The sequence below is a fragment of the Rhyacophila brunnea genome, unplaced genomic scaffold (genome assembly GCF_057557595.1).
Source record: "Rhyacophila brunnea isolate RB1 unplaced genomic scaffold, BYU_Rbru_1.0 scaffold_5, whole genome shotgun sequence".
Classification (NCBI taxonomy): Eukaryota; Metazoa; Arthropoda; class Insecta; order Trichoptera; family Rhyacophilidae; genus Rhyacophila; species Rhyacophila brunnea.
Window position 1 is genome coordinate 47,796,551 of NW_028233170.1, and position 23,789 is coordinate 47,820,339.

The 23,789-nt window shown below is 32.1% G+C and overlaps 1 protein-coding gene across 2 annotated transcripts; it reads right to left on the reverse strand.

Moving 5' to 3' along the window:
- Window positions 1-622: 622 nt before the first annotated feature.
- On the reverse strand, window positions 623-19,719 carry LOC147066512 (adenylate kinase isoenzyme 1-like). Of its 2 annotated transcripts, none has more exons than XM_085955272.1 (3): window positions 19,508-19,719; window positions 2,584-3,108; window positions 623-817 (listed from the first exon to the last, which is right to left on the reverse strand). In XM_085955272.1, the coding sequence occupies exons 1-3, from the start codon at window positions 19,664-19,666 to the stop codon at window positions 746-748; spliced, it is 756 nt and encodes a 251-aa protein (XP_085811398.1). In that variant the 5' UTR covers window positions 19,667-19,719; the 3' UTR covers window positions 623-745. The 2 variants fall into 2 exon arrangements, with proteins under 2 accessions (XP_085811398.1, XP_085811399.1); XM_085955273.1 differs by lacking the exon at window positions 19,508-19,719 and adding an exon at window positions 8,662-8,820.
- Between the last annotated feature and the right edge of the window lie 4,070 nt (window positions 19,720-23,789).

Consider the following 23,789-nt stretch of genomic DNA (forward strand, 5'->3'; position numbering starts at 1 on the left):
CTATAATAGGCCTTATTATTTTAGGGGCTAATTTTCATTCGTTTTAGAAGAATCGATATAACACAATCGATTTATGCATGGTGTATTACCGCGTCTGTGAGTGTAACAAAAATAGAAAAGGTCTAGACCTAATAAATACAATACAGACGTTTTCGCAAATACCCACTTGAAAAAAGGATTTAAAACTCTTTACTTAAAAAAAAAGTCTTGGTCGCTCAAAGGATGTCGAAATTTAAATGTGGTCACGATCCTCAGCCATGAGTGCACGACCAAGAAGAATACTTTAAAACCAGCAATGCGACAACAGCGACAGGCTATGCGAAACATAATTTTTCAGATACCATGCGTGTACTTTAGATTACTTTGACATAGTGACTAAATTTGAGAGTGCAAATAATGTTTGTGATTACATAATTATTGAAATTACATATTCTGAACAAAAACAATCATTTTACAATTTATTCGCCGTAGGTTTGAATTTTGAAAGGTTCCCTCAGAATTGTAAGTTATTAAAAATGTTGTAAAATTTACTTAATTAAGATAGAAATGTTTGATAAACGATAACTGATTGAGCTATTGATATTCGTAAATGTAACAGGTACAATATTAATAAAGACAATAATTTATTAAAAAATATATACTTTATTTAATTACAATAACATGATTTAATAAATTAGATTGGTAAATAAAATGGTGAGCTTTTGTGATATTTGGGTGAATAACGAGTATAAATGAGTATTCTTGTTTAGCTTGTGATGGCATCCATGGCGGCCTGGACTTGTGCGAAAATCTCATCCACGGACGCTTCAGCATTGATCTGGGAAAGAAGAAGAAAATAATTTATTAATCTAACCCAAAACAGCAGTCGTGAAGACTAAGTTTATTTATACAAAAAATCGAAGAAAGTCTTTTTTATTATAATATGTAGATGGAGCTTTTATTCGTTGTTTAGCATAACAAATTCATTTAATAATTTGAAACATATTGTGCTCCGATATTTATTTGATAGGGCCACAATGAAATTATAACTAGAATGGCGAATAATCACGTAAAATCACAATAAGCAATACTTAAGTAAGTAACCAAAGCAAGACGTAAACAACTAAAAAACATGAAATTTTGCCAACGTACTCGTACATATATTTTTTAATAGTTATAAATTCAAACATATCAAAAATGTTCTGGAATCGCGAGCAAGTTTTGAAATAATATAATTCAATCTCTTGATTGAATTAGCGTTTAAATAGTTGAACTATATTATAATGGTTTTAAAACAAAGATATTTTTAATAAAAAGTTTTCTAATAAATATTGACATGTTAGTGAGAAGTTGGAGTAGTACTACCAGATTATCTGACTCTGACATCAAATCAAGTTGATCGAATGACTCCTCGTAAAAAATTAAAAAAAAAACAAAATCTTCTCTATATGGAAGCCTATAAAGTCTGGTTATGAATAACAGTGGTACATTTACTTTTATTCCATGTATCTTTACAAACCTCCAAACTAAAATTGACATGACAGGATACGCGTAGAATTAGAATTGGTAGAAACATTTCAAAAGAGAAGAAACCCGACAAAACGAAGGATAAATAAATTAAGAAGCTTTTTTTTATAATATATTTATATCTAAAACCTAAGTAAAGTTAATAAGTTTGATCTAATCCCGTATTCACATAAATTAAATTCAGTACACACTAATGCGGTGACAATACATCATATTAAGATTTAGGGATGATCCGCCGCTCCAAAATGGGGTATTTATTTATAAGACAAAAATATCTGAATTTCTTGGTGATGATCATATCGATCCAAAACCTTCACCAATATGTTTAATCATCAGTCACAATTTTACATCATATTTAGTTGGTACTTATGTAATGAATGAAGAAAATACTCTGATCCTATAAAGATGAACTCATTTTACAACGTTTTTCTTAGCTCGTATTCTAATTTGTCCGATGGTTCTTTGTCCGGAACAAATCTTGCAATCGATTTTTAACTAACTTCCCGACTAGCTAGACATTTGAAACTTTTAGAATATATCAGAACACGGTGCCAATGCATTTTTTAGCCATCTTTAAGTAGAATTGAATTAATTTTTAGTTAATTCTGTTTTGTATGAAAAGTTATTCTGATACCATTATTGGTTGCTAGAGGGGTCTGGGGTCCTAGCAACTAAATTATTAATGTTAATATATAGTGCGTTACTATGGAAATCAATATCACATTTTAGTATTATTTCTATCAAGTACTTGCAATTTTTTTTGATCTTAAGCTAGTCAAGTCAAGCTTATATGATTCAACAGAAAATTTAAAAACGTTGTAAATAAAAAGTTCTTTTTATCTTGTTATTATTTTAATTTATTTTGCGATTAATAAATTCATTGATGGGTGCAATTTTAGAATAATAGGATGAAATATATATGCCAAGAAATATCTGTGCTAAGAAATGTCTATGCTAAGAAATGTCTATGCTAAGAAATATATAATAATAATATGCTATGACACCTTTAACATTATTCATTAGTCCCCATATAATATAGTAGGTAGGTATATATTCTTTATTTTCTTTTTTACATACCCGCTTTAGTTTCTCGGGGTACTTGGCTAGAACTTGATCATTGTTCTTCAAGAATGTTTGCAGTCTCAATTTGATGGTATCGGCATTATCATCAGCGCGTCCTGAACTGACAGCGCGTCCAAGCAGTCTCTTTGTCAACGTATCTTCAGATGCATCAAAATACAGGATAATTGTGCAGGGAAGAATCTCGCTTTCGAAAGCTACTCCCTGATCTTTTTCTCGTGGGTATCCATCAATAAGGAATCCTTTCGAACTGGATACTTTAAGCAGCATGGCTTCCTTGAGGAGATCTAAAACAATCGCGTTCGGGACGAGTTCTCCCCTTTCCATGATGGCTGTGAGGTTCTTTCCACGGTCAGATCCGCTGGCGACTTCTGCGCGTAGAAGGTCTCCGGTTGACAGATGGGTGAAGCCATATTTGGCGATGATGCGGTCACATTGGGTGCCTTTTCCTGAGCCTGGTCCTCCCAGAACCCAGACCACTGGTAACTTTGCTTCACGGAGTGGGGTCAGATCGACGGGAGCCTGTAAATGAAGTCATTCATATGATGAAAATGAATAATATATTAAATGAACTGTTATTTACATATTTTTGTTGTAGTTAATTCTATATAATAATATTGTGATATTAATTAATTGTTATCCTTGTTAAATGCCAAATAATCTGTGACGTAGAGACTTAGGCCGAGATGCATACCTATAATGTTAGTTAACTGTTAAGTTAGATTAGTTAGTTAAGTTAGTTAGTTAAGTTACTGATCAGTTAACATGAATTATTATGCATTTTCAGATGATTATCATTTAGAAGCAAAACGTGCTTCCAAGAATCTGAGCGCGCGATAAATAATTTAGTGTCGTTTACTCGTTTCTGACTAATGACAATTATTTTGAGTAGGTATCAATTATATACGCACACACGAAACACTACCAGTATTAAATACATCGTATTATATTATTTTCACTGTGGCATCTAAAATGTAAACAGATACCATGTTGATATACTATTTTTTAATATCCGACTCCGATCCTAATAGGATTATATGAGCCTCCACAGTGGATGTCAGCCACTTGCTCAAACTATTAGGTTCATACCCTGACACACACATACTGAAAAACAATATATGCACTTGCCAGACCCAGGATTCGAACCTGGGACCCACGGCTTTATAGTCCAACGCTTAAGCCGCGCGGCCACCGTGAGTGTATTTTTTATTACTATATAAATACTTAATAAGTACATAATATATGCGGAAAAAGAAGCGTCAATTTATTCAATGTACTTATGATAAAGCAACTATTGAATTATTTAATTTTTATAGTCACTACATATTCATTTACAATTTTATTATTGAATTTATATATTTGCAGTTTTCATACTTCACCATTGTATATTAATTAAAAAAATATTTGTATATTGATTGCGAAACGCGAAATGTTGCCAGACTAAGTAAGATTTTTGGAATAATTGTCATTATATTTCGATATAATATGGCCTTTTGATGCTACTTCGATTTTGTCAAAAGAGGTGTATTATTAAAAATCGTTTTAGAAGCTTACGTTCACACTTTTTAATATTTACACTCGAATTCTATTTATTTGCACGCATTCAGCAAATATTGCCTACTAACAAAAATAGGTAGGTAATTCAATCTTTATACAGACATATTGCATTATCAGCTATAAATAATAGATTCTGTGAATTAAAAAATGGAACAACTTTCAAATCGATACACCAGTTCAATAGGGGAACAACTCAAAATTTAAAGGTTTTGAGTTAAGAATGCCATTTGATGTAGAAATGTCTCCTCTTTATAATTCAGCAAAAAAAATAATTAAAAATTTCTTCAATGTGTCATAAAATCGAATAATCCTTTCTAAGATTAATCAGTAATTCCATTATATAATCAAATTTATTTGTTAATTCGTTATTAAAATGTACAATTTCATTGTGAATTGATGAATTCCACTAAATCAAATACAAAAAAATATACACTTTCATCGAAATCAAGGCTTTAAAATTAAAATAAGAATTACTGCAAAAAATTCAAACGCCATTATCTCGGAACAAGGTTTTATGAGTTGTTCCCCTATTGAACTGGTGTATCGAAATATTTATAGATCGCGCACACTTGAGAACCAAACGATCATCTGGTGAGTTTAGCAATGTTAGTATTAGTAGGTATTGCCAATTCTTGTTCGTATGTATTTATACATATTCAGTAGAATTGCATAGTTACCTACATATAATATAATTGAGGTGCTGAGGATTCAACGACTACAAGCGACAAATGATTTAAAAAATAGTTAGGAATCGTTTTTACAACACCACATACCGTACCTACCTATTAAGCATGATACAAGCATGCAACTTCTTTGTATCAAAATATATAAGCATATTGTCATTCTGAACATTGGAGTTCATTGGGTCTATTCTATACACAAGGCAGCTATCAGCGGCTATCGATGGTAGTTTATCATATTTATGTATCGAAGCGGTTAATTGTTACAATAAGTTAACCGTCTGAACTGTCAAAAAGTGCTATGTTTTAGCAGCTCCTCTCTTGGCTGTGTTAACTTTTAGAGCGAGATAGACAGTTTTGATAGTTTAGTTTAGAGTGTTTAGACAGCTAACTTATTGTTACAATTTAAATACATCAATACATAAATATGATACATAAAACTACCGTCGACAGCCTCTGATAGCCGCCATGTGTTTAGAATATACGCGCAGATAAAATGTGTTATTATTTTTGTAACAATGTGAGTATTTTACTTGATTAATTGTCTTTATATTTTAAACATACATATTGTTATATTATAAAAAAATGATTTTATTGTGAAATACTAATAAAATATAATTTAACATTTAAGCCGATTTACTTAACTTTGTCATTGGTGTACTAATTGTATTAGTTTAATTATCAACACCTCAATTATCAATCATAAAATTTCGTCAAACATAGGTATCTACATCAAATTGAATAATTTAATTTATAGATACATTTAATTTAATACGTAGTCTGTCCATAAAGTTTAAATAGTACCTACCTAAACACGTATTATAAAAATATTGGTATCACGGTTCAATAGCGATTTTTTTTATTACTTTCGTTTTACCTATTGGTTATTTTAAATAATAAAAAAACCAGAACAACGATTCAAAATATAAGCTGAGTTTTGTAACAACCAAATAACCCATTGAAATAATAATTGTTTATATGAGTATTTCAAAGCTAATCAAAACGGGTTTGAGGGAACGTACAGTTGTGATGTTTGGGAAATGCTGATCAATGAGACGAATAAAGATCCGTGCGACCAGTGATCACGTAACATTAGCATAACAAACTTATTAGGTGGCCTAACATTCAAAGTTGAATTATTTTTACCGACAGTGTTGCCATGCTCACAAGATACGTATAGAAAAATATCAATTGTAATATCAAAGAATTCAACACAATCATTTTGTTTAATACCCCTTATTTATCACCTTACAAAAAATCGTATGATAAAATTTAACCAAATGGGACTTGAACCCACATTCATCGCAGTCATGAAGATGTGCTTTAAGGTGAATACTCCGCCTACCACAGGTACTTAATGGAACAATACGAAGCTTGCAATTGGAGACATTTTTTGATAATTTATATTTTAAACTGTTTCAACGCGTCTAAAAAATATTTTTTTTATTAAATAGGTACAATGATAAACTTGCAATTCAAAAAGGATCCCATCTTATTATTTTATGGTCATGTTTATTTTTAGGTACATACGTATTTATTAATAATTAATAAGCTAATGGCTATGGTTATATCATTCATAAATTTACTAACAATATAATATTAATATAAGGTGATATTTTAAATTCCGTTGATAATTGCGACCATCTTTTATATTTTTGAATCTAGGTAATAGTATTTGATTTATAGATGACGACAGACAACCTCCAAATTCTAGTTTGAACGTAGTTGCGCTTGCTAATAATATAATATTTTCAATTGAACTATGTAACTAACTAACGAATGCTACTTTCATGAATAGGTATTGTGTAATGCTCATTAAATAAAAAAAATACTTGACAAATATTTATTGCATAGTTTCTATCGTTTTTTTACTGTCTATGTTTTGAAGTTTTTTTATTGTTATTAAGGTGATACATCAGTGAAATGGCAAATAATTTTCAACTATAGGTGCGACGAAATTTTGGACTCGCTGCCATTCGCAGAGTTTCGGAAACATGTCAATTTGTTTCGTGATGGCGACGGGCGTATTAATTCTTAAATCGTGAATGACTAAAAACGTTACCCATTTACTTTAAAAAGAAAACATGTCAACGAATATATTATTATTGTTACTGATAGAATAATAAACAGAACATTAAATGGACACATGCTGGATTTATATGACAAATTATATTTCGTTTGACATGCGTCATTTGCACCCGCGACCCGCAATCCGCGCATCGCCTAAGGTATAGCCTTAATAACCATGACGTCCTTGCTTTTTCGTACAAGGTGGTTGTTAGTAATTTCGAACAATCACAAACACCCAGGCTTTGAGAAAATCACATAAATATTGTTTCCTGGCCAGGAATCGAACCCAGAACTCTCGGGTATATTAAAAACAGTTAAGTAAGGAGGACAGCAGGAAAATTGATAATTTATTGAATTGTTCAAAACGTTTTTGAAACGAACGCGAACGGGAACGCCAATATTCTTGGCCCGGCAACATTATTATAATTACAGGAAACGGTTCATGAATGCTGATTGTGATTGGTCACATCTAGCTAACATTCCAATTTCAAATAAATTGATTCTCCATTTAATGTCACTTGGTTTGTCAGATTCAGATAAAAGAATGTTGCACGATTCATACAACAGTTCATTCTAATTATAAACGTCGAATGACTTATAAAAACCCGGGAAAACTCGTCTAGCAAAGAAAAAAAACAGAAATACAATGTTAAAGCGCTGGATTAAAAAAATATATAGAAAGGTCACAAAGTGTACATACTATAATCAATAATACTGTTTTGTTATTATTATTCGTACGTAATGTAACTATAATACGTTTATGTTTAAATTGTAATGTTAAAGTTTATTAAAACCTTCAAATGTCATGCGAATTGATCAAAATGGCAAGTGTAATAGTTAATTACATAATTTTGTAAAACGAATGTGACACTGGAAGGTAATAAAGCAGTGTTTTTTTAATGTTAGGTTAGGTTAGCTTAACAAAAATGTTGTCGAACATTACTAGGGTAATGGGTAATTTTTAATAAATTGTAATGCATATTAATATGCATCTCAAGTTCGTATTATTTGGTAATCCATATTGTTAATTTTATTTTATTGTATTGGTTTATGGTACATATGAGTAGATATATATATATATATGGATTGCCAAGCCAAAAGGGCGTAAGTAACCATAGTTCCAACTTTGTCACCAAAATAATCATTGTAGATGCACGTTTGGAACGCTGAAGATAACGTTAGGCCCTTTTTTGTCTTAACATCCCCGATATATTATATATAACGCTTAGATTTTAATGTTAGGTTAGGTACTTACCAAATGATATTCTAAATACTATGAATATTGTTGTTATTTATTTAGTTGACGTTTTGTATGACATAGATAACAGTGCATTATCTACAACTTTACTACATAATGGTTACATCTAGCTTTATTGTGACTATATTATCTAGTATTAGAAATAAACTAAAATGATAAATAAATGTTATCTTTATTTGATAAGACTACATACTAATATGTAAGTGATAACTATTTATTGAAAAAAAAATGCAAATTTACCAATAAAATAGACCGAAATGTTTTAAAAAACTGACGAATTATTAAACTGGCCCTAGCCTATTGACATAAAACCATACCATATAATGTTTATATAACTTAATCTTCTGCCACTAGAACTAAGTAAGTATATTAAAATTTTGAAAATAGAAATAAATTGTTAATCACCGATTAATATTAAAAAAAGAGTTATGATTAAAGAAGCATTGCATAATAACTATAAATATATATAATGGCTATATTATTGAATAGTAAATGCAAAGTATTTCATACCATTACGCAAAGTTTTTTTAATTCACGGATTATCGGGAAAAGAGCACAAAAACCAGCACTGCCAGTTAGCTCACTAAATTTCAACTGACTGACTTTTCAAAAGAGCGCTTGCGCCAAGTATACATAAGCGTCAAATGGGAGGATAACCGCCATTTAACAAAACTTCGCGGTAGTAATAGTACTCAACACCTAACATTTTTTAGTTTTTTTTTTTTAATTTAAATATCGAACACGACCGGGAACATAGAAATATTGCACGCACAATAAAACATTTTCCCCGATTAGTTAACAAGCGGTTTTATTGTTTTCTAGGCTATTCTAAATTCAAATTCACTCACTACCCGTCTTTGTCGCCCATTGGGCTCGTTGGGAAAGCGGTAGTGATGCAAGACATCATTATTTTCAAATATTGGGTCGTTCTTCTATTACCTTGTTGGCGTTTTGGCGCGAATTCAAGAGATTATTTCGTTTTTTCGCCGAACACAGCGCTAGCGATAAACCGGTGGCCGCGAAAAGCGACGCTTCTAACACAATGACCTTGTCCTACAAATCGGACATAGAAATTGGCGTCGAGTACCGGTGTTGCCAGACGAATCATTATATTATTCCCACATAGGAAATTTACAAAATATAAAAAACAAAATACATAATAGTTTATTAAATTTAGTAAATGTATAATATAAAATATCCTTATCAATGTATCTTTTATACGATTATCAAAAACTATATTGAACAAAAATTGTATTGAAAATTGTAAAATTAGTTATCATATTATATCATAATACCTATAGAAGGTATTCATATATTAACGCTTTCGCTGCTGAATAGATAATGAGATTTTAATTGCCCCCTTTAAAATGCACGTTAATTACATCGATCGGCCGCCTGGTCATTACGCACCGTGTGCGTCTTCCGCGTCCAAAGTATTAATGAAGTGACAAACAATAATTTATGTTATAGGTACATTATAATATCCGAAATCTTTCCTAAATTAATTATAACCAAACTTATGACGATAGAAGCGTACAACCTATACAATAATATAATAAAGTTCATGTGGCTATAATTTTGTGTTATTGCAACATTTACATTATTTTTATTACTTTACTAATGTTTATTTGATTAGTTTAACTTTTTATTGGTTTCCACTTTTCTTGAATAGATCTTGAAGAGTTGGAGTCATAGGGTCGGTTTTTTAGTGTAAATTATTTATACGAATCATAAAATACTGTTATGTTATTAAGGTAAATTATAATAATTGCAGTAAGTAAAATAAAAAATCTGGCAAGCTCTTATTCTAGGTGAAAACAAAAATAATAAACATTATCAATTTTGTCGTTATTTTGTGTTATAATAGTATATAATATAGTAATACTGTTTAGTTTCTGCCAATTGTATTAATGAATGGAAATATAAATAGTTCTACTACAAAAATAGGCTAGAAAATTATTTTGAAGTAGGTATTTCAGGAATCTTTCAACGCCATCTGCTAAGCTCGTGTCTGTCACCGATCGAAGGATTTTGTCGTTGTCAAATTATCGGAGATATACTAATATCAGGAATGAGTAACTGAGGACTCACGGGCCGCATTAGGCCCATAAATAGTTGGCCGTACTGACAGGATGCGCGTCCTCCGTATCCGTACCCGTCCGTATCTTAAATGATTGCGAAAATGATTTTTTTTGAATCCAAACTATATCTGGCGAAGAAACATAATATGATTGAAAAAAGCTCACATCATTTCATAATTCGAAAATTTTGTTTTGCTGTTGATTAACAAATATAAAAATGTTATTTCGGTGAAAGTATTGAAGTTTTTCAAACTGTATTTACAAAAAAATGAATCTTCATGAAAAAATATATGAAATACGAATAACTTGGAACTCAGACACCAGTGACGTACTTGACCAACAACATAAATAGAAATATTAGAATATATATTAACCTTGATATATCGAAGATATTGAAGAAAATATTCTTTTATAAAAATGCAGCTTATGGCTAACATATAAAAGTGAAACAAATAATTATACAAGATAAAAAGAACTTTTTACATACCATGTGTTTAAATTTTCTGTTGAATCATATAAACTTGACAATTCTATGTATTAATAAATACTTTTTTTTTGTACTTGATATAAATACTGAATAAATATTATAGAATACTGAAATGTCGTTTTGACATTTCATATTGATTTCCATAGTAACGCACGTATATATTAATAATTTAGTTGCTAGGACCCCCTTAGCAACCAATAATAGTGAGTAGTAAATTAGTAAATATTACTTTTAACGAATTTTTTCCGAAACATACAAAACAGAATTAACTGAAAATGAATCCAATTCTGCTTAAAGATGGCCAAAAGTATTAAAAGAATACATTGTCGTAGTGTTCTGATATATACTAAAAGTTTCAAATGTCTACCTAGTCGGGAAGTTAGTTAAAAAACTTCAATCGTCCAATACAAATCTTGGACAAACAAGAAAAAATTGTACTAGACACACAAGAAAAAATCTGTACCGGACAAACAAGAATACGAGCTAATAAAAACGTGGTAAAATAGGATTACTGATCTACTAATTTTCATACAAACAGAATATGAGGTTTGAGGAGTATAGAAAAGCGGCAACAATTACTTCAAATTGGAACTTGGTTAAACTATTCTGATTGAGAGACCACAGAAGGTGCTATCATCCATACATATTATTTGTGATGAAAGATAAAAAAGATTCAACAGCTTTATAGATGCGTAAAGACCCAGGTGTCATGTGAAGGTCTAAGGTAGAATAATCTATGGATTATGTTGTGGAAAATGCGCATATGTCAGTATGATTCCCTATATTTTCTCATATAAGAAATTAACATTTTGTGAACGAATAAATTAAATTAATAACACAAAAGAGCAATATTTTCAACGTCGATGTGTTAAAATTGAGAATACAGCCATATTTGGTACATCAGATGTCCGTCGTTATTATTATTTTGTCGAAACGCGATTTATATTTTCAATGTTAATGTTAAAAAACATTATATATTATATAGATAGTAAATTATATTCGGTATAATTTTCCATCTGAGTTCTTCGTTTGCCCTTTTTCGCGAATAGAATCTCAGATTATAGGGTGGGCAAAAATCGTTAACTACAGAAAAATATACACGAAAATTTCATATATCAGGGAAACATGCAAAAACTTTATTTTTGTTTTCAATCTATATTTTTTTTTACTGAATAATATTTTTCAGACATGTTTGCTTCATAGGTATTTCGTACTTTAAATACGTCTACATTTACTACGTGTTCTTACTCTCCCCTTTCAAACACGAGCTGCCGTTTTTTTTTAATATGTGAAATAAGTGTGAAAAGATTGCCAAAACGTGTTTCTATAGTCTGAACATGCCGCCGGTGTATAATAAATAAACTTATCTTAATGTTTTTATATTTTTTCTTATCAACAATGTTGTTGTATTTATTAGATTAATACATATTATATTATAATCGTTCATTATTGTTTACTTTTGAATAGTAAGTATATGATGTTTATTTTAATTACATAATTAATCTATTTTTTATTTACAATAGTAATTAATACAATTAGAGTATATCTCCATTTATTCGGTTACAACCAAAAACTACTTAAACAATTATGGAAGCTTGCAAAGACATGGTCCGTACCAACTTAGTAGACTTTCATCTCGATTGTCGACATCTGAAAAGAAACTTCTCGAAAATAACGCACTTGCAAACAGCGTATCCGGTAATTTGTACGTAAACAGTTCACCGCACGACACTTATTCGTGCGCCGCTGTACGTGAAACATGAGTTCGTGTAACATTTAATCAAATGACGAGTTCTTCGTTAAAAATTTCACCGTGGAGTATATTTGTACGTATGCTACAACATGTGGAGATGTCTTTACTAGGTTAGGTTAGGGTTAATCTAATTGGAACAGTACTATTTGCAAACTATCGCCGTATTTTGTAAGATACGTACAAATGTATTCCACTGTGAAATGTTTAACGAAGAACTCGTCATTTGATAAAATGTTATACGAACTCATGTCTCACGTACTGCGGTGCACGACTAAGTGTCCCACGATGAACTGCATATGTACAACTTACATATAACCTGCAACCAGGTGGTAATATGAGGCGTGGGCTGAGTTATACGCGCCTAAAAATCGAGCAATTGATAATAGGAATGAGTATATTGCTTTATTGTGTATATCGATCTATTTTTTCTTTCTATATATCACGTGATGACTATTTAATAATAATCCACCTGTATTTTTACTGTACAATAACCGAATTGTTGCATATGGAGTAGCACCAATCCAGAAGAGATCCTACAGACTCCATTATATCCACAAAAATGCACCGTCTGATGCGGTTTCATCAGGATGGCACTACGTGCCATACTGTGACCGCAACCATCGACTTATTGAATCAAAATAAGACGATAAGTTGATTTCCAGAAATGGACTTGTCAATTGGCCTTCTAGGTCATGTGATTTGACAGCTCCTGATTATTTCCTTTGGTGCTATATAATGTCATTGGTTTATGTTGATAATACGAGATTTTACGAAATGGAAGCCAATATCTGTGCTTGAAAAAGTGGCCCAAAATTAGACGTCCAAAATGCGCTTCGTCAAGAACAGCCGCGGCGGTCATATACGTTATTATCTATGACCATATGGCCGAAATCATTTTCAAATGTATCATGTTTTGATTTTTTGAATAAAAAAAATCTTTCAACTTATTTTTTACAATTGTTTATTTTTATCGGGCTTAAAAATCCCCTTAAATATCAAAAGATTATTATTTTTAAATAGTAGGGTAATAGTGGGTCAAACGGACATGGGGGTAAATGGACAGGAGCTAAGCAAGTGTGATCGTCAGCTGGTCAACACACATTTAATTTATTTTTTTTGTGTATGACGTGCAGACGTCTTGCGGTGTAAATTATGAATAAATCTGTTAAATCCGTCCCAATTCCTACGTATTCTAATTTTTCAAACGCATGAGGTGCACAGAATAGGTATGTGGAAATGTGGTGTTATAATATTTATGTTGTATATCATAAATATGCAACCAATATTTTTTTGGTAACACATAGGTAACAAGTTTTTACATGTTATTCAATGTAAACACTTATTTCACCATTCTGTCACACTTTGATGCTTATGGCCACATCTCTTTTTTTAATTTCCCACTATTTTTGTTTTTATTATATGAGGCATACAGATACGTTGCTTGGTGGCAAACGGACAGACATATAAATTACAATTTTCATTTTTTTATTAATGATAAGAAACCGACTTAGAATAACGGATAAACTTAACTGGAGTGAATAAAATAGGATAAAAGCTATAGAAGCAGTGAAAAAAAAACAATATTCCGATTCTTTCATTTGCAAAATTATTTCTTAAGCCTGGAAATGCAAATATTTACAAGCCGGGTGAGGAATGGGTTCAATGCGTTACAATGTTACATGCATAAAATGGTTCCAAAATTTTATTATTGCGATATAAAGTTCATAATTTTTCATACATTTCACACATGTCTATCTGCCAAACACCTGCGGGGCAGACGGACACTTCGGCCTTAGGGTAGTTTTTGCTTAATTTACCGGTTTTCATTTTTTTCACTTTTTTTAAAATCTGAAATCTATGAACTAATGATTGAGCTACTGAATGAAGTAAAATAATTTGATCCATCATTTTGTTAGAATTAAATATATTATAAAATCTCAATAGGGTGTCCGTTTGCCACACTGTTACCCTATTTATGTTGTTTGTGTTATTTAGGTGCATACTATTTCTTCACGCAGACGTCTTGTTAAAGCCCCCGCTGAAATACTTCTGACCTTAGATAGATAATCTGACCTTCAAGTGATGAGTAATAAAATTAATTGAAAAATATATACCTAATGCAGATTTTGTGTTACCTACTTTCTGTAAGACAAACGAAAATGTATTACATCCTATCTTTAGACATAATGTTATTAAATGGCGACCAAATCGTTTTACATATGAACAGAATCAACAAAACCGCCGTTGTAGAATCCCTCCAGAATGTCCGATTTGGTTGTCACAATACTGTATAATAATATGTAGTTTATTTTAGTCTATGGATACCCGAACAAATAGGGTATTGCCTGCAAACGGTCTGATTTTTACAGTTGATTTCGTTTTCTGAACAGAATGCATCTGCATCCGCGGATTTTTTTAATCAAAATTACACTGGCACACTCGTCAACTCAACGACTCCAATCAACCGTCTCACACGATTGTGAAATGTCACTTTCAATATTTTCGTTGAGTTGTGTTAGAAATATCAATATGTATTTAGATTGTAACTTGCTACTGCTTGTCCAAATAAGTCTCCAATGGCTTTTCCAGTAAAATAATGAGGGACAGAAATATAAAACGTATTCTATGAACAAATCTCAACTAGCGTCAAGACCTAGGGGCGGCAGGTTATATGAAAGTATGGTGAAGCAGGCTAATATAGTGAAAAAGTATGGTGAGGCGAGCTGGTAATCAATTTGTGGCAAAATTTCCACGTTAACATTATATTATATGGATACGTTATAATGACCAAAGTAAATTCTCCGTGATGCTCTGAATTTTTTTATCGCGTCGCTATTCCTCGTAAGTTGTCGGCTGTTGTTGGCCTGCTTCATTCAGTTGTATGAGAAAGTCAATTTCTTACCCCTCTTTTTATTTAATACCTCTATGGTCAAGACTATCGAATTGGTTTTAATTTGGTAATTGATATTTTAAAGTTGATGATTGCTCACGACGATCGGTATGAGTCTGTTCATGTAATTATAATATATTACACGAGCAGTAATCATATAATAATATAAAATGTTTGCAAAATGGCTATGGGAATGTTAAACTTTAAATCCATATTATGTACATACTCGAACAAACGTTTTGACGATTAGATGTGGCTGTCACCCATCATTACATTATTACCCAACAACCTAATAGAATTTACCATCTACCTCACTCCGTGCTGTTCCCGGTCTTGGTATGGCGTGGTACAAATGTGTCGCTAAATTTCAAAATCAGCCAAGTCCACCTTTAGGCATTTTTTTACTTTTTTGTGAATTGCTGAAGAATTACTGCTTTTTAACATTTCTGCATAATCAAAATGTGGAATTTATTCATTTTAAATATTCTATACTCGAAAGAATATAAACTTTCACCCTTGTGACTGTGTATTTGACAAAACAAAAAGCTGTTTTTCTCTTATTCATCTATTATGGACTTGGCTGATTTTGAAATCTAGCGACACAAAAAGATGATATGAGATATCTTCAGTTTTGTTTATCCCTAATAATTTGACGGGAGTACACCTGTGTGGGAATTCACAACGCACTCAAGTGTGCTTTGACCAAATGTATTTTTTTACAACGCTATAGTGTCATGGGTCCCAGGTTTTAATCCTGGGTCTGGCAAGTACACATTTTCTTTTTCAATTTTTGTAGAGTCAGAGTATGGACATAATAGGTTGAGCAAGTAGCTGACATCCATCTCTTGTAAAAAAAAACCTGAAAATACAAACCTTCACTCCGTGGAGGCCTATATGATCTTATCAGGATCGGACATGGTCGAAAAAAGACAAATAAATAAAAATATATCTAAAGCAAAGCGGCCGAGATGACTAAGTGAAGAGATACTTTCACGTGTCATGATATAACACCACAAATTTTGTAAAATCATTAAAATTGGCTTTTGTAGCGATCAGGTCGAATGAGCCGATTGCACGAAATATCTACAGTTACCAACCAAATCGGCGTGAACGCCCAATCAAATCGGACCGTCTGGTTGGCATATTAATGGCGTTCTGAGAATAAAATATGATTTATGTTATTTCACCACTTGTGCAATGATGATAATATTATTATGCTTGCATTCGCAGAGATTAATCACAGTAGATATTGTAATCATTCGTAAAAAAACAGTAATGAAAATTATTATTAGTATTACAATGTCCATGTTTCATTACAAATTTATCTTTATTTCAGCGTTTACCAAACTTTTCATGGCTATGGGCTGGTATATTACAAAATATTTAATTAATAATCACGCAAGAAACATGTTGATTTAAAAGAGTACCTATACTATTAAGTTTTGTTTTTAAATCAGAATTTAAACATTTAAATTTAATGAATAATTCATATTTATAATGTTTCTTTTCATAGTCATTGTGCACTATATTAAGGCTATACTTCAGCTGAGGCACGGTCTAAAACGATCGTGACGACGCGACGCGCGGATTGTGCAATCGACACGTGACGAACAAAACATAATTTGTTATAAAAATTCTACATGCGTCCATTTAATGATATGTTTATTGTTATTTAAATAATAATAATAATATATTCATTGACATGTTTTGTTTTCCGAGTAAATATGTATTTCCTACTTTAATTATAGTTTGTCAATTTATGGCTACGGCCGTATGTTGTAGATTAACCACTGGGGAATGCCAAAAAAAATGGCGTATTTCAAAAAAGCACTACCTTATTCTTAGGTCAATAATTATTATAAAGCAATCATTATTCGTAGGATGTTTATCACACTTGAATGGTCAAAGACATAGCTTATAATGAGTATCTTTAGAATTATCTTCAAATGTGTTAATCTTGCTGAATTTTGAATAATAAAATGCCTAATTCTTGTCAAATTTGGGATCACAGAGATTATCAATGTAATTTTTTATCGTGAATATTTTACAAAAATTATCTCGTCATAAATTATACTAATGGTTTTATAAATGCGTTTAAAAATTAATAAATGTAAAAAATCTTAACACCACTGCACAGTTGTGTACCGAAATATGACTATATTCTAAAACATTAGAGCGAGAGGTTTAAAAGAATACTATTTTATGTAACAAAAATATTTTATACAGTCATCAAATGTTTAAAATAAATATGAGGGATAATAAGGCTTCAAAATTATATAAATAGATTATCTACAACGTTTAAGGAGTGTCCAGGATCATGGTTTGAAAATACAATAAAAACTCAATTTTGACCTACGACGAGCATGTCCCTTAAGCATGTTTTGTCGGACTTTTGCCATCCCCTGAATCCTGCTGCCCGGGAGTTTGGCATCCCCTAAGTGCTATATTTATTTATATAATATGTTTTTTGGGATTTTTATATTCTAATAATTACTATTGTATAATTTTTATCTCCGGTCAAGCATATTTGAAAAAGGTGGATGCAAGACTGATATCAAAAGGAGAATAGTCGTGTCAAAAAATGCCATGTCGAAATCGCAACCAATTTTCAAAACCAAAAATATTACCATAACGACTAAAATGCGTCTCGTAAGATCACTTCTCTTCCCGATTTGAATAGGTATGTGCATCTAACATTTGGACGGTAAATGCATGATAAATGCAGTGACTAGGCACTTTTTAAATATAATACTGATACTGAGAATCTCGTGATGACCAAAGATACTAACGATTCCATAATCAGCGAAATCCAGATTCTAGACAAGCTTTTTCGGTTTGCCTTCGCAGGACTCGTGAAAGTGTTTCGGACATATAACCCGCATAGAAAATGGTGACATGGAAAAACTCATGATGCTGGGTCGGAGGGTGCGGTGAAGAGCTCTCTCCAGATGAACTGACCGAATCAAAAGTTCTACAGGTTTAACATTGACGAACGTGCTGATGAATGCCGAGAAAGGTGGAGCAAATCTGCGTAGAATGCTGTCAGGCGGCACAAATTGTCTGGGTCACGATCCGCAGTCAAGAGATCCCGACGAAGAAGAAGAAAAATTACTATTCAGCATATGTAACCATATAATAAAATATTATCAATTATTTACTAGGTAAGCAATAGTAATTATAATAAATTTATAAACCCAAAAGTTACATTCAACTATATTATGTTCTCGCCTTAGGGATTTTTTCTACTAAATACTAAATGAGGAACACTGATTTGTTATGAGAATGATAAAATTAACATAAACAATAATTATGTATTATTTTTGACTTCAGCACCGAATTTTTCATAATCTTTTATTGTTTTTAGGAAACAATTTTAATAAATTGATTATAAATATATTTTTTTATAAAATCAAAAATTAAGGCGGTATTTACTTAAATACATAATTTGGATACACCTTAGTAACACACCCGTAAATGAAAAAAATATAGTGCCGAACAGGATCCATCGGATTCTGGCCTACCTATGTACTATACTAATTTAGCCACATTAACCCTACATAATTACTACGAAATTAATTAATAATCTTGCAACTGAAGCACTTCTAAATTGTTCAATAAAAATAATGTATTATTCTTAAATCTTGTGAGTTATTCGTTGAATAAAAAAAGTGTTTATTAGATACCTAAATCAGGATATATATACGTATTACAAGAAAACAAAATATGGTATACGATGTACGACAGTTAGATAAAAACCTTATATGAAAATGAGCAATTCGCATGGCTCGAAGAAAGGACAATTGCTGAAGAAATCTAGTCATCCAGTCAAAAAAGGTCCGAAAGGTAGACAGAGAGACCGCTCTGTGAGTTTTTCATCTAGCAGTGGATATACCTAGGCTAGTGATGATGAAGAAAAACATGATTGGGTTATAATATCTGCAACTGCAATGATATCTATATAGTTATAAGCAGATGTGTACTAAAAACCAAAGGGAAGTATTAGCAAAATAATGTTAAATTATATACTTACCTACGAAAAATATAATTATATTAAGCTTATTATAAATCATTTTGAATATTTATGAAATTAGATCATATTATATGTTTTAAGGTAGGTAAATAATTAAGTAGCGAAATGGACCCACCTTACGATGAATCTTTAGATATTTTCCACATTCGGGAGGAAAAAGTGCAAAGAGGGCAACAATCAGTAGTGGGAAAAAGGAACTCCCTTTTGTGTTGTTTAAATCGGCACTCTTTCCCTTGCGATCTTTCTTTGTTTTCTTCTCGCGAAAATTCCACATTTAAAATTATGCATTTGCTATCCCTTTCGGGCGGCTACTGGCCATAGAGAACATCGCGGGTTATTTACCAAAATGTTTCGTGCGAAAATATTCACCTAGATGGCGTGGACTGTATTTAGTATTTTTTATCATTGAATCCCGCCATTTTTATGTGAAACTGGAATTGGGATCGTCTTCATTGAAGACCATTTCAAACAAATATAATATAATATGGTTTTTTCTTCTCTTTTAGTGCGTGGGAATAAAAATGGTCTGACCAGGACGATGCCAAATTATCGTCTACTTGAAACGCACCGAACGATGATGTTTGCCAAAAAGTTGTAGACACGTAGGCAAACACATAATGAAAATCTTTTTACGTAGATATTCAACACTATAATATCTATTACATATTACTACACTGAGGCTACTAAATTATATACACCTTTTTAATAATTTAAACACCAATAAATATAATATTATGTTGTAAAAAAAAAACAGTATCGGATTAAGGATATTAGAAGCTAAGCTACACACATCAAGAGATTATAAAGCGTCATATTACAATTGGAAAACAACACAGATTATAGAGTTCAGAGCTGCACTGTCCAACTATGTAAGATGCCTATCTAGAATTTTCGAAATAAATATTTTTTTTCATTACATCAAATAATTTAAAAACATTATGGTTTATATACAATAAGAGAAAAGATTGCCTAGTCTAAATTCTCCCTGTATCTAATGTTGTTACATAATCCCATTATTATTTTACTTTTGCCGAGAAAAATGTCTTGCGTAGGTACTTACAATTAGTATTAGATACTTTACAATTAATTATTAATGAAGTCATCCAAATGGTTACAATCTATTTTAAAATCTTCCAATAAATCGTTTACATACTTTTAAAACTGTTCCTCATTATTTTAAAGGATCATCGTAAAATATAATATTCATGTTTAATTTAATCAATTAATACTTTTTTCAGATCGTAATGCAAATTACAGCAATGCTATTTTGTTCATCTTGACTGTGTTTAGAAAAAATGGCGTAAACCTCGATTTTTCGAATAGTGCTTTTATTAGATATTAACAATGTATACAACTAAATAATACACGTTCTATAAAAAGGAAGTAAGCTGCAAATGCCGAATTATTATCTAAATTCAGGTTTTAATTGAGATTAATTAAGTTTTAATTTATGGAAAAAAGCATTTACCCTCAATTTTAATGATTTTTCTTTAACAACTTATTTAATTATTATCAGATCGAAAATATATTACACCAAATCATCAATCATCATGCACCCAATGTCTGTGCCTATTTTGTAAAAATATTAAACTAAAATCACTCAAAAAACGTTTTTTGCCCCTCCTGTAAAATTTGTTCTGTGAGGGTTACGCCCTTTTTCCTAAACACGGTCGTAAGTTATGTCATTATTAATTTCAAAATAATGGTTTTCAAATTGGAACGGTGCAGAAGACACATGCGCACTTCAAAAATTGGAAAATGTACATTTATATATTAGGTATAATATATCAATGATTATTTAAAAAAAAAAGTACATTCAGTTTTTAAAATAAATATTTTAGGGGTCTTAAATTCCAAGGACGTCATCGTCGGTTGGGTAAACAATCCTTCAATATTATGTAATCACAATGAAGTATATACGGAGTACGCACTAACTTAGTAGCAATAATTGCAGAATAAAAGGGTATTCGTACATTACCCTGTATAAACATAATATATATCTCTGTTCACACTAACTTTATTATTTTCTAAATAAATCAATACAAGTGAATACGGTTCTTACAACATTGTTTTACTTTTGTATCCGCTAATATTGCTACGTACAAAAGACACTGCATACACTATGTAAAAGAAAAAAAGAATTCTACCTTATCGAAATAAGGGTGCATATTCTAAATTGACGTTCATTTATTTACCCTGTTCCCACAACGTGGCGATAGTCGATAGTCGACATTCCGAAGGTGGTTTGATAGCACGAAACAGCTGTCTACATAAATAACTCTGAAATCTCAAAATTAACAAAAAAAAAGTCTGTTTCAAAAGCATTATAATGGAGCTCCACCACAGAAAAGATAGTTCAATGACTTAATATTGTTTTGATGGATTTATGAATGACTATTTTTTATATTGATTAACTTTTTAATTATTGTTAGGTTTGTATTTCTGGTATATGTCTGTAACGTTTACCTGGCCATTCATGATACTTCTCTCTAAAAACAGGTGGAATATTATAATTACTAATATCTATTTTCGGAAAACTACACCTAAAGACTATGAAAAGGCGTTTGATTCCATCAAAAAATTCTCAATTATAGACGCCCTTAACAACCAAGGAATTTCCAGACGCTATATAAACATATTTAACAGTATCAGTGATGCCACAGCATGCGTGAAACTCCACAAACGGTCGTGTAAATTCCCCATTAACAAAGGTGTCCGGCAAGGTGATACCATTTCACCTAAACTATTCACCGCTACTCTTGAGGACTTATTTAGGAAACTTGATTGGGAGGAAAAAGGTGTTCCAATTAATGGGGAGCACCTCAGTCACCTGCGCTTTGCAGATGATATTGTTATACTCTCACAAGACCCGAAAGACCTCCAAGGTAGAATGCAAGAACTCGCGGATGTCAGTCAAACGGTCGGTCTAAAGATAAATGTCTCAAAGACAAAAGTGATGAGGAACTGTTTTTCGGACCCTGCGATTATCTGTATTTCTGGCACCCAACTCGAGCAAGTCAGCAGCTACGTCTATCTCGGACAGCAGGTGTCCATAGACGGAACTTTGCTCGAAGAACAAAGCTGGGATGGAGTGCTTTCGGACGTCTGAATATTATCTTCAAGAGTGACCTACCATTATGTCTTAAGCGTAGGGTGTTCAACCAATGTGTGCTACCCGTGCTCACGTATGGCTGCGAGACGTGGACCCTCAACACGAGAGATGTCCAAAGGCTAAGAGTCACACAGCGAGGCATGGAGAGGTGCATGTTGGGCATCACGCGAAAGGGCCGTAAGAGGAACGAATGGGTTAGGAAGCAGACAAGAGTACGCGATGTAATAGACGTTGCCAAACAGCTGAAATGGAGATGGGCGGGGCACATTGCTCGCCGAAAGGACGGCCGCTGGACAAATGCTGTCATCCAGTGGTACCCAAGGGGTACGAAACGGCCACAGGGTCGCCCTAAAAGCCGCTGGATTGACGAACTGGTAAAGTTCGGCGGAAATACGTGGCAGCGAACGACACAGGACCGAGAGAGTTGGAGAAAGCTTGGGGAGGCCTTCATCCAGCAGTGGATTGACCCCGGCTGATGATGACACCTAAATACATAATATTATGAACAGATCTCATTATGAAGCAATATTTTGTATAGATAAAAATACAAATTTTTGTTGAAAGTAGATTAATGAATTTCCGGACACTGTGTATTCTTGCAGGGATCATTTTGCGAAAAACATACAATGCGGTCAGTTACGACGTTTCGCATTTGAGACACAATGAAATTTGGCAGTCACTACACATGCAGAGTGCGTGGGTTCCACACTTTTTAATCTTTCAAAATTGACAGAGTAATGAATGGTCCATGCGGGCTGAATGTAACTCGCGCCAAAGATATTCGAAAGCGTTAATATTTTTGACGTATTATTACGTTTGAATATTGTAAATATTTACTAATGCTTATATTATGTAACAAGTAGTTAGACAAGTAGAACGGATTATTGAAAATAACTAATGTTTTTTTTAATACCGTTGACGATGAACGGTTATGTACTCATATTATAAAAATTCTTATTTTATTGTGAATCTTTATTGATACAAGTCGGTTTTGAAAAGCCAGGCGGGAACTGCGCTAATTGTCATAGCCGATTTTGGCAAAATTCATGAATTAATCCAGTATATCGGCTATTTTCAAAATGTGTTTGCCGCAGGCTTCCCCATAACCGACTTGTACCTCTTTTTTTATTGACATTACAATCATTACATATCATCAACAAACGCAGCTCTTTGGACCCTTATTCTTTTAAAGTACACGATTATGAACAACAATATTATTATCAAGGCCATTGTCAATTTTCTACGACGCAGCCGTGACGTTGCTTCATCACCAATATAATTTAGC